General features: G+C 41.8%; 1 protein-coding gene across 2 annotated transcripts in view; it reads left to right on the plus strand.

Annotated features, from left to right (window-relative positions):
* Positions 1–1964: 1964 nt before the first annotated feature.
* LOC128902681 (katanin p60 ATPase-containing subunit A-like 2) overlaps positions 1965–12848 on the plus strand; it is a 29746-nt gene continuing 18862 nt past the window's right edge. Inside the window, exons 1-8 of one of the 2 annotated variants that reach the window (XM_054186086.1) lie at positions 1965–2076; positions 3877–3919; positions 4344–4467; positions 5983–6093; positions 6552–6650; positions 7387–7464; positions 10378–10476; positions 10988–11051. In XM_054186086.1, coding sequence (XP_054042061.1) covers positions 2004–2076; positions 3877–3919; positions 4344–4467; positions 5983–6093; positions 6552–6650; positions 7387–7464; positions 10378–10476; positions 10988–11051 — 691 coding nt within the window. In that variant the 5' untranslated portion in view covers positions 1965–2003. The remainder of the gene's footprint in view (positions 2077–3876; positions 3920–4343; positions 4468–5982; positions 6094–6551; positions 6651–7386; positions 7465–10377; positions 10477–10987; positions 11052–12848) is intronic. The other variant, XM_054186085.1, reaches the window with a different exon arrangement.

The raw sequence follows: 12848 nt of genomic DNA on the forward strand, positions 1-12848 counted from the left end.
TTTGCCTAAATGTGGGGATTGGCCATACCTGCTTTTCCTGTGGTCCCAGCTTCAAATCCCAATGAGGCAGACCAAAGTCGATATGCTGATTTCTAGAGCTTTCCCTGTAGCAACTTCTGTTATGACCCTAAAATCTCAGGGTTTCTCTGCAGACATTTGGCGCATATGGTGTGTTTCATCAGAGTAAGACTTTATTCCAGTATCTTACAAGATTTCTGTGTCCCTTGTGCTATTTGTGATACTGCGCTTTATGCTCCCCCAGATGGAGCTTCACTGAATGATGGCAAAGATGTTTTACACCGCCGTGTTTTTATCGCTGAACCATTTGTGAATGACTTTGGGTTCTCCGATCTGTATGAAGAAATGCAAGGGACGTACTTCATATTGACATTTTGGCATATTGGGAGCCCCTCTGCTGGGAGGACAGGCTGAGAGAGTTGGGGGTGTCCAGCCTGGAGAAGAGAAGGCTCCGGGGAGACCTTCCAGCCCCTTCCAGTCCCTCAAGGGGCTACAGGAAAGCTGGGGAGGGACTCCGGATCAGGGAGGGGAGCCATGGGATGAGGGGGAATGGGTTTAAACTGCAAGAGGGCAGATTGAGATGAGATATTGGGAAGAAATTCTTTGCTGGGAGGGTGGTGAGCCCCTGGCCCAGGTTGCCCAGAGAAGCTGTGGCTGCCCCATCCCTGGAGGTGTTGAAGGCCAGGTTGGAGGGGCTTGGAGCAACCTGGTGTGGTGGGAGGTGTCCCTGCCCAGGGCAGGGGGGTTGGAACTGGATGGTCTTTAAGGTCCCTTCCAACCCAAACCATACTATAATTCTGTGATTCTATGACTTTAGTCACTCCCGTATTAAAATCAGGCATGTTTGGTGTTATCCCAAACTTCTAATTCTTCACGTACTCTGTATTTCACTTGTGTTTATATGTCAAGGTCCGTGAGTTGGGAGGTGCCAACAGTGTACAGCTGCTCTTTGTAGTGTAGTTACACAGATCCCTGACCTTTTCTCCATCCCTTCTTCTCCAAACACTCAGAAAATGGGTTTCTAGCTTCTAGAGGCAAGGACACAGCTGTGCTGGAGCACAAGATTTCCCTGCACAGCCCTTGGAGACACTGTGCATGAGGTCTGCAAGTGTCGTACCCTGAATTTCACAGCAGCCTGAACATGTTGGAGGTCCATAACCATAGTAAGGAAAGTAAGTTATTTTTTCAACCTCAAAGTAATTTCCTCTTCTCTAGGAAATGGTTTCTACCCATCCAGTAGCCCTGATGATGTGTAAGAAAAATTACATTGAAAACCACTTTCCTTCTGTTTATTAACAGTGAGTTGTTTTACAGTTCTTACATGCTGTTGTTTTAATTCGTTTGTTTCCACAGGCTACATTTAGATGCTGTTCAGAGCAATAAAGAGAATATTACATTTGATCTAGAGTTCTGTCTTAATTCACAGGATGAGATGCGAACACAAGCTCGTCGAAAAAATCTCCTCATTCTAATTTTGCATTATTTAATGGAGGAAGGGTATGTTTTTTTAAATAATAGTCCCCTACATTTGTGGGTTTGTGTGTGTCTGACCTCCCGTAATGTGTCCTTCTGTCCTCTGTTGGGTGGGTGGCCAGCATGGCCCTTTGGTTTGATGTGAGAAAGGGGTAAACGACTATTATATATTTTGCTAGTTTAGTTTGCTAAATTGTTTCAGTTTCTGGAACAAAATTGTCCTGTATAATTTAAAACTACTTTAGAGCAATCAGCAAAGGGTTTTTAAATAGAGTTTATGCTTTTATAATAAATAGAGTTTGTGGACAGGTTAAAAATACAATATATTTACCAGTGCTATTGTTTGCTTTTTCTCTCAAAAATCAGAATAAGATAATGACTCTCAGGTTTTTGATCTTTGTTTTTTTCAAATTACCAGGTATGTCGATGCTGCAAATGCTTTGGAACAAGAGACGAAATTAAGCTTACGTGGCTTTGAAGTTTGTGACAACATTGATCTTGAGACGATTTTGATGGAATATGAAAGCTATTACTTTGTAAAATTTCAAAAGTATCCTAAAATTACCAAAAAAGTCCTGGACACTGGTATGTGGCTGTTTTCCAAATAGAAAGCTTTTGTTTCTCAAAGCCTAAAAGGTGTATTTGCCTGATGTACACACTGCACTTCTCGTGCACGTCAGCGTTTGATGTTTGAACTCTCTTACCGTTACAGCGCTATAGTTCTAGCACATAGGACATAAGAATTGAGAGATGGGGCTTTGAGCCCTTCTGCTCTTCCTCATCTCTTTATGTAGAGGAACAAGAAGGTGACATTTTTCGGTCTTTTAAAAACTGCTTTGATACTGGAAAATGCTGTGTAAGCGCGAAGTATTATGGCATAGATATAGTTTAACATCTTATATCTTTCTTCTCATGGGGAGAGAATAGTAAGGCTGCTCTATTTTCGATTTAATTTTTAAATTAAAATAAAGCACTTAAATGAAATACTATATCTTAGCTCATCCAAGCTAGTGCTTAGAAGTTTATCGCCACTAGTCTCATTAACCATTTATTTTGCACATTTTCATATACTAAAGGTAATGTGCCAAACGAGTAATGGGTTTATTTGCTCCAAAGGACTTAAAGTCTGAGGTATAAATGGATGAAACAGAATAAGGCAAATCAGAATATGAGCATTCTTTTATGACCCTGAGAGCCTGAATGGTTTTATACTCGAGCGCAAAATGTAATTTGTAGAAGCCCTGAGAATAACGGTGTGAGAATTGAAGAGTGTGGAGGGTATAGAAAACACCGACATCTCCGTTCGTCTTGTAAGAAAAATATCATCATCAGAGAAGGGGGTGACTGGCAGGGAACGTCTCTGAGCAGTTGTCATTGTTTCACGTGGTTGCCAACAACTTTGAAATCACAGGTAAATGAAACATATCAGTAGATTAAAATTACCTGTACAGGTGAAATGGTTTCGAAAGGTACTAAAGCTACTAGTCATCATTACATTCACGGTGATGTAGAAGATCAGTACCAGCTGGAAGCAAACGTTATCTGCATGAAAAAGAGATTTATGGCTAGAACCTATTGGTCGGTGTTCGTACAAAGAGGAGCGGCCTTTCAGGACAAAACCAAAGGGATTTGTTACGAGTCAAGAAGGAAAATGTATTACAAACTTTTGTCACCTCATACTTAGTCAAACCGAGTGGTAGCCACGGCTCGATCCATAATCCAAGTGAAAAAACAATTCCCAAAAAGCCACTCTTAGACACTAGGTGCATGCTAGTATGATACAAACCTTCGGCTTTTTGAGCTCACATCTGGGCTTCGTGAGTTTGACGTTTTGTGGGGAAAAAAAAAAAGCTTTTCTTTGACAGAAATTGTTTCAAATTATGTAAGTGCAGAAAATAACATAGATTGATAACCACCGTTGCATTGTGACATTTAAGCTGTCTTGGTACGTTGAACATGATAAAATTATTATTAAGAAGAGTGAGGTAAATTCTAATTTCCCAATTCAGGCATGAAAGAATTATTAGCATTAAATAAGCATTCAGTGTGATATATTAAATTAGTTTACTGTGCTTGATCTGGTAGTGTCCGTTTTACTGTGAAAATGACATTAGTTTTAAAATGTAAGCAAAGAAACCAGAGACTGAATGAGCCTAAAATTTAACAAGGCTGAAGCCAAACTGCTCTCTCCAATATCAGTTTGTTTTCAAAAAACTTTTTTGCAAGCTTGCATTGCTTATAATCATGCTGTTCCTGTTTAGGCATTGTTATTTCCAAGGTCGTTAATGTGTGCTCAAAACTATTTTTGAAGGGGGCGGGGGGGAATCAAGTTTCCCTTTTTTATATCCTTAATTATTTTCTATTTTAATATTAATTTTGCCACAGCGGAAAATAAACAACAGCCGAGCACTGGAGGAAGACCAAGAAGGTAAGAGAAATGCGTGGGGTTTTCTCTGGGCAGAAAACTTTCCTATAAAATACGCGGTGTGCAGCGTGGTTAACATAATGTTGTGATACCACAGGAATACCAAATCCTAGAGTCATGCTGCTGGCTGCGTGGTGCATTTTTCTGTATCTTTTCGAGGAAAATAGAGATTTATTTCTGAATATGGAGATACAGACAACTTACAAAGTTTCTGCAGTAGGGCTAAGATAGGGTGGCGTGTTTAAAAGCAGCGAGCATTGAACTTTGCTGTGATTGAAATCGATACTTTAACTTCAGTGGGAGTAAAGTTAACCCCAGACTCCTTTATTTGAAAACCCTGCCTTTTAATCTTTTGGTATTCTGAAGGAAAAAAGAAGTTGTGAAAGCCTTTCAAGATACTATTTTTTTTTTTTTTTTTTTATTCTAGGGTAGCAAGCTCTTCTCAGCATCTCCCAAGACTCAAACATCAGACAGTGCAAAGACCATTGTCAAAAACTTCACCTGGGAGTACAACAGAATTTAAATCATCCATCAAGGAGAGCCCCAAACAGGTTTAAACGTGTTCTATCTTGGCAACATCACAGTTGAAATTAATGTGATTTTATTTTAAGAGGCTATAGGCAGGAAGAGGGTGTGAGTTACACAATTAATAATTGTGTAATAATTAAAAATCGTGTAACTAATGGGGTTTACTAACTGTGTAATTTAAGGGTTATAGATGCAAGACTTCATGCTTTCTGGCTGTGAGCTGGGGAGCAAGTCACAAACAAAAATTAGAGGAAAAGGAGCCACATAATCCCACCTATACTGAAAGCAACCAGAGTTGTCCCATTATATACCAGTAGATTCATCCTTTAGTGCCAGAAAAACTAAGTGTAAAGTCTGGTGTCAGTTGTAACCATCTTAACAGTCATAAGGTGTTTGAGGTTGGGGGAGTAATTTGGCTCTGTAATTTTCATGTTTGTGAGTCTCATTTTGGTAAGATTGCTGTGAAAACTACTTTATTATCATCCCTTACAGAGGAGGGAGTAAAAACAGCAGGTTGGTGGGCAAGCAAGGCTGAAGGAGAAACCTATTTTTGTTATTATTTTTTGAAGTCATAGAATCTTAGAATGATCATAGAATCATAGAACGGTTTGGGTTGGAAGGGACCTTAAAGACCATCCAGTTCCAACCCCCTGCCCTGGGCAGGGACACCTCCCACCAGCCCAGGTTGCTCCAAGCCTCGTCCAACCTGGCCTTGAACCCCTCCAGGGATGGGGCAGCCACAGCTTCTCTGGGCAACCTGGGCCAGGGGCTCAGCACCCTCCCAGCAAAGAATTTCTTCCCAATATCTCACCTGAATCTGCCCTCTTGCAGTTTAAAACTGTTCCCCCTCGTCCCATGGCTCCCCTCCCTGTTCCAGAGTCCCTCCCCAGCTTTCCTGGAGCCCCTTGAGGGACTGGAAGGGGCTGGAAGGTCTCCCCGGAGCCTTCTCTTCTCCAGGCTGAACCCCCCCAACTCTCTCAGCCTGTCTTCGTAGGAGAGCGGCTCCAGCCCTCTGAGCATCTCCATGGCCTCCTCTGGACCCGCTGCTACAGTCCTTGTGTGTATTCCTGTGTAGGGAGGACCTCAACTCTGACCACTTCTCACCCTTTAAAAAAAAAACCAAAAAAACATTAGCAACAACTGCTGTTAAGTGAATGTCAAAGTAACTTATAATCCTAAAATAGCTCCTCATTTCTGAGTTGACATGCTGTGCCTGTCGTTTCCACTGTTCATTAAGTATTTCTCCTCATAGCTATGTAAAATGTGTATTTCTGCAACTTAAAATGGCAGCTCTGTGCGTGAAATAACTTGAATGCTGAGCTCTAGAGCCATGGCTTGCACCACTGCTCTCATCAGCCAGATGAAGTCTAAATGCACAACGGTGTTTATCTGACAAATACAGGATTACTCTTGCAACTTCCACGTGATGATACAGCTCATCTGGGCACGTATGAAGAAGTGGGATCATACCTCTAATGAGATATCTGAAACTCATCTACTTGGCAACGCATCTGTTTTAAAATTGATTTTTTCTTTAGAACAACGACAGTGCAGTTACTCTGGAGCAATCTGACTTTGGCTTAAGCATCTCAGCAATAGACAAAACTGGAGGAGACAGCACTCACCCAAGAAGGGTTGGCGGAAACCTAGTATGTGACTTATAATAGAAATTTATATGTAGAAAAAGCACGTGAAAGTTTTTTCACAAATATCAAATGCAAGCTTTTTGCCTATATTTTTATATAAGGTGGTGTTGTATAACTAGCTGAAGGCTCAATTTTATGATCTGGGCAGTAATTGTTTGCTTTGGAGGCTCTGCTTGCATTAAATAGTATTTCAAACATCGTCAAGAAGGAGGAATGTTTCAGTTTTTAAAACCCAGGTAATAACTAAAATTGAAGACAAATTTCAAATTCCTGAATGAGATGATAAGAGACTCTGCGGTTGAATTGTTGCAATGACCGAGGAGATGCGCGTTCTTTTCTCATTGCTACCACAGATTCTGTGGTCAGGTTTTGCCATATTTAGGACTGTAACAGCAAGCAAAATTTGGTCCACTGCAGTTCTAACAGTTAAAGCCTATTGAAACACTTTTTTTCTCCTTTAGGGCCAAGTAATTGACTTCCATGGGATGATCCAGGATGCTGTCAAAGTATCATCAAATGGAATAGCCTTGAACAGCCTTAGTTGTGATCCAGATCCTTCAGTAAGTGTTTCTGTCCGTATTTCTATGCAATAAACTGGAACATCAGTTTGATATAACCAGGAACAAAATAAAATACTGCAGTGACGTTGTCTTCGTTCCCAAATGCTAAAAAAGGGCTTAGATTTCCGAGTAGCGTATTTCCTTCTTAGTGGACGGTAATACTTGATACTGATCTAGTTTGTTGACAGCTGTTAACTCTTTGAACAGAACAACAAATACAAGTGATACCATATGATTCACCAGAAAAGCCCATCAGTATGTCGTTTGGTGTTCACCTCAGCTGAGACAAGAACAGAGTTTAGGTGGTTGAGATAGAAACTTTTCAGTGAATTAAATCACTCCTTGACACAAGCCCATAGCTTCTAGGAGAGCTTACTTAGTGCCACTCCGCCCGGCAACTGCTACACGTGAAGAGACTTTAAAATCGGAGAATGTGACAGTGCGGTGACCCATAGTTATATTTTTCACTCTTCTTAATCTATCTTGGGCACGTGTAGGATTACATGTGCAACAACAGAGCTGCTCGTTTTAATGTTAATTCTGGATAAGACTGTGTCAGATGAAAAGATGAGTTACTGCAAATATGGCTTACTTGAAAATCTTTATTATTATCCATATTTTTCCAGCTTTAAAAGTTGATATTATTATGATGTATCAGCTGTTTTGAAACTATTTCAAAGTTCGTCTGTTTAAAAATAATCGAAGTCTGACAAGAACTTATGTTTGTCTTTTTTAGGAACGATTATTGAAACCCCTTAGTGCTTTTATTGGCATGACTGGTGAGATGAGAGAACTTGCAACGGTTGTAAGCAAAGTAAGATCAGATCTCCATTTTGGTTGTGTAGAGGTCTTGGTTATCTTTGTCATCTGAGAATGCTGTTTGTTTCTTCTTACTGTCACTGATAGTGCTTATTCTTGAATGTGCAAGCTATTTTTCTTATCGTGCAGCTCCCAACAAGTCATTTCTTTACACGTAACGCTGTTTCTTTCTGATACACAATGGGAGGAAGTAATTAAGACCGTTCCTTTCTAGTGGGGAACATGTAATCTAATCATGCTGTACCCATGAGACTGTCGTAGCTTTTCCCTTTGTTCTTATTGCTACGGAAAATGTACTGGAAAAAGAGATTTAAATATATTAGTTAATACCAGCTAATCTAATGTATTATCTAACTGTGATCAATGGTGGGAAAAACCTTGATTCAACTCTGTGGGTGCAGTTTCCATTCAAGGCGTTGGGCTGCATTCAGTGCGGATGGTGTGCCAGCATCACAGCAATATCCTGATTCTATCTACTAGATACCATGCACCGAATTTATTAGACGCTGATATTCCCACATTCTTTTTAGTACTAGTCCTGTGCCTTGCATTTAGCCTGGAGAAAAGGAGGCTGCGGGGAGACGTTATCACTGTCTACAACTACCTGAAAGGAGGGTGTAGCCAGGGGGGTTCGGTCTCTTCTGCCAAGTAACAAGTGATAGGACAAGAGGAAGTGGTCTCAAGTTGCGCCAGGATGGCGGCAGGGCATTTAGGATGGATATTAGGAAAAAATTCTTACGCTGAAAGGGTTATCAAGCGTTGGAACAGGCTGCCCAGGGAAGCGGTGGAATCGTCATCCCTGGAGGTATTTTTAAAAGACAGATAAATGTAGTGCTTAGCAATATGCTTTAGTGATGGGTTTTGTCACTGTTAGGTTGATGGTTGGACTCGATGATCTGAAAGGTCCCTTCCAACCTACACAATTCTATGATTCTATAATTGCGCTGCCCGCATGAGCTGGACTCCTTGTCTCCTCTTGCTTGGGGCTGTTGAGAGATGCTGTTACTGTAGGCTCTGCAAGCAGTGCCCTTCCCTCATCCCGGCACGGGAGCTGCACGAACAGCATCAGTAATACACTGTATCCCAGGGCAGACTGGGGATCCTTCCAGGCCGGGCAGTATGGAATCGCAACATCCTCAGCACCGTTTCATTTCACTCAATGGGTCGAGGTGCAGTCGAGCAAACGGGCCTTGGGCTACTGGGGATGAGCCTGGCTACGAAGCAGGTAAATGCTTCGCGTGCATCACCTCCCGAACCCCACAAGGCACTTGTCCAACAGGCTTTATATTATCAATATTTGATAGTGTTGTGACTCTTTCTGGATATAAGCATCAGAAATGGTATCAGCTGTTGCTCCCAACTTAAAATCAGCTGTTTAAAAAGCCTGGAAGATTTCTGCTGACCGATTTTTATAGCTGCGCATGGCCCAAATTCTTGGTCTGCAAGTTGTGGATTTGCAGTTTAGTAGAACTGAAGTCTAAGACATTTCCAACCTGAAAATAAGAAAATTCTCATTCATTTCAGTTCCTGCCTCGTTTTTAATTTATGGTAAACCCTTAAAATAGTGTTGTTCTTGCTGCTGCTTTAGCAAAAAGCAATAAGGTTGCTTTAGCCTTCATTATGGTATGTTTTTTAAATTGCGCTGATATGTTCCTAGTTGCTATGGTAATCAACACTGTGTAAATCAATAAAAATAAATAGCATGTGGTATCTATTTCACAACACAATCTAATTTAATTTGGAAACAGTTATGGAAGTCTCTACTTAGTGTCATAAATCTGATTCATCTTCATTTGCTGTTAATAGAAAGGGAAAAGTGTAATCTACTCTATATAAATAATTTTTCTAATCGTATTAAATAAAACTTTCCCCTCGGATATAAGCACATAATTTTTCTTCGGTCTCTGGGGACTGCCTGTTTTTATTGGAGAGCAGAATTTATCCCAAGTATTTGTATTGAGGATCTGGTATTTTTCTGCAGAACAATTAGTCTCTGGCACGCCAAGTCACCAAATATTACTAAGGCAAATGGAAAGATTCATAGAAGATTTGGAAAGTTCGGTGAATTAAATGAAATTAATCTAGTGAGTGCTTCAGGGCATAGACTAATTACCGACTATCTTTTGATAGATGCTTAGGGCAAAATTTTCCTCCTGTTACAGAGTTTCTCGCACCTTTTCTTGCAGCGTATAAAATCTTGCATAGTGTGGAGTAAATAGCAATTTTTCACTGTTACTTATAAGTAATCGGTGCAGCCATAGAATTACTAAGCATCAATTTTAACACAAACTGAAGTATTTTCACATTGCACATGATTAAACTGTAGAACTCATTACTGCAGAAGAAGCATGTTCAAAAAAGAGGTAAGAAAAATCCACTGAAGAATTAATGTCAAAGGGTGTTTGAACTCAAAGACTAAGATGTAATTTTAATGATCAAAGTCCTTCGATTGCAGATTTTGGTGGATGGAAATATGAACCGACGTGTCACTCCTATTGCTTATACTTTTTTTTTTTTTTTTAAAACGTCCGATACTTGCCAGCATCAGAGACAAAATATTAGGCTTTATATCATGATAGCTCGTCATGTGTGAGCTGGTTATTAAAACCAACTAACAGAAAACAGATCTGAGAAGCAGATCTGCTCAGGATATATATTTGGCAGGGTATATGCTCATAGAGAAGCTAGGGGCTTGGGGGGAAGCCAAGGCACCATGTAGCAGTTCCTGTAGGAATTATTGTCGTGTAAGCTTTCCTCTTGGGAGGTCCCTAGTACGTAGGGTTAAATAATACAGTTTGTATCACTTAATAACACTCATAACTTCATAACGGAGTTGAGTCTTTTACTTCCGTTATCCTAGTGCAGTAAGAACTTAAGTTTGACTAACAGGATGCAATGTATGTTGCAGGACATTTATCTCCATAATCCAAACGTGAAGTGGGATGATATTATTGGACTGGATGCAGCTAAAAGGCTAGTCAAGGAAGCGGTGGTTTATCCCATCAGGGTAAGGCGCTAAATAGTCTTGAGAAAACCAGTGTTGGGCTCGTTAGAATTCTCCTTGTCATTACAGAGTTCTCACTATTTCTGTGCTTTTGTAGGCAGTTCATATTAGAACTGTTCCTGTTTCATCTGACAGTTGCATACGCATTCTCCTGTAGGAAAATGGCCTTTTAATATTAAAATTGTAACTGTTGGGTCCTATTCTTTGGCATCTCTGGCAATGTAAGAGGCGCTGGATTTGGTCTACGTGAATTCAATGGAAAATGACTTCTAGAAGAGAATATGAAAGCGATTGCATTTGAGGAATTCACTTAGAACAGATTTCAAATGGTAAATGCAGTATTTTTCTCAGTATTCGGATATATAATATTGTTTTGGAGGGTTTTTATCCCCCTCACTTCAAATTTCGTAGGTTTCCTGAATGCGTTAGGAGCAGTGGGGTGGGGGTTAGAATCCTTTGTATTTTGTTATAGATGATACATTTTTAATCCCTGAAATTTTTTTTGTTTCCACAGTACCCCCAGCTGTTTACAGGCATTCTGTCTCCTTGGAAAGGATTATTGCTGTATGGACCACCAGGTATGGAGAGCTTTATCCCATATGCACTTGTTCATCACTGCTTCTGGTTTAGTCCCGTGGATGCATCATTCATGCTAATTAGATCAAATGTGTTAATAAAGAAGATGTTCTGTAATGTGAAATAAAAGGAGACAATGTTGGATGACTCCAGCTCTGGAACCCTCAGCACAAGAAGGACATGGACCTGTTGGAGTGGGTCCAGAGGAGGGCCACGAAGATGATCCAAGGGCTAGAGTATCTCTTCTATGAAGACAGGCTGAGAGAGTTGGGGGTGTTCAACCTGGAGAAGAGAAGGCTCCTGGGAGACCTTACAGCGGCCTTCCAGTACCTGAAGGGGGCCTACAGGAAAGCCGGGGAGGGGCTGTTTGCAAGGGCATGTAATGATAGGACGAGGGGCAATGGTTTTAAACTAGAGCAGGGCAGGTTTAGATTAGACATTAGGAAGAAGTTCTTTACAATGAGGGTGGTGAGACACTGGTACAGGTTGCCCAGAGAGGTGGTGGAGGCCCCATCCCTGGAGACATTCAAGGCCAGGCTTGATGAGGCTCTGAGCAGTCTGATCTAGTGGAAGATGTCCCTGCGTATTGCAGGGGGGTTGGACCAATTGACCTTTAAAGGTCCCTTCCCACCCAACACATTCTATGATTCTATGACTACATCTGTCTATGACACTCAAACCTGTCCATTTGCCTTTCTCACAACCCTTGACTATTTCTACATCTGAATCTTCCGCAACCAGTACTGGTACTAACCATTCAGAGGAGTGAGAACATATATCTCTGTTTTCACTCAGCTTGGGCCATATTAATCAAGTTTGGCTTGACCTGATCTTACAAAACATCAACAAATCTGGCATGGACTCACCTTCTTAAGGAAAATGTCCATTCTTTCTTCTGCATATGGGGGTAGTTTTAGAGATGGGGTGGAAGTTTTGCCCTCTGCTGTGCCAGCTGGGTGTTTTCCATGTCAGCGCAGCTTCACTGCTCCCTCTGCTCCACCTTGGCACAAGCACTAGCGCCGTGAATGTGGCTGGGAGGGGACAGAGGGCACAAGTGCCACTTGATTCAGGTTGCAAAGGCTGTCGCTGCAGTAAACCCTATTTGTTCCTGTGAATGCCAGCTGAATATGAGCCAGCAGTGTGCCCAGGTGGCCAAGAAGGCCACCAACATCCTGGCCTGTATCAGGAATAGTGTGTCCAGCAGGACCAAGGCAGTGACCGTCGCACTGGTGAGGCCCCACCTCGAGTGCTGTGTCCAGTTTTGGGCCCCTCACCACAAGAAAGACCTTGAGGTGCTGGAGTGGGTCCAGAGAAGGGCAACGGAGCTGGTGAGGGGTCTGGAGCACAAGTCTGGTGAGGAGCGGCTGAGGGAGCTGGGGGTGTTCAGCCTGGAGAAAAGGAGGCTGAGGGGAGACCTTCTCGCTCTCTGCAGCTCCCTGAAAGGAGGGGGTAGCCGGGGGGGGTTGGTCTCTGCTCCCAAGAAACAGGCGATAGGACAAGAGGAAACAGCCTCAAGTTGTGCCAGGGGAGGTTTAGATTGGATATTAGGAAAAATCAGACATTGGAACAGGCTGCCCAGGGAAGTGGTGGAATCGCCATCCCTGGACTAGATGGTCTTTAAAGGTCCCTTCCAACCCAAACGATTCTATGATCACAGAATCACAGAATCTTCAGAGTTGGAAGGGACCTCTAGAGATCATCTAGTCCAACTCCCCTGCTAAAGCAGGATTGCCTAGAGCACATCACTCAGGACTGCATCCAGGCGAGTCTTGAAAATCTCCAGAGAAGGGGACTCCACA

The sequence above is a fragment of the Rissa tridactyla genome, chromosome Z, assembly GCF_028500815.1.
Source record: "Rissa tridactyla isolate bRisTri1 chromosome Z, bRisTri1.patW.cur.20221130, whole genome shotgun sequence".
Taxonomy (NCBI): domain Eukaryota; kingdom Metazoa; phylum Chordata; class Aves; order Charadriiformes; family Laridae; genus Rissa; species Rissa tridactyla.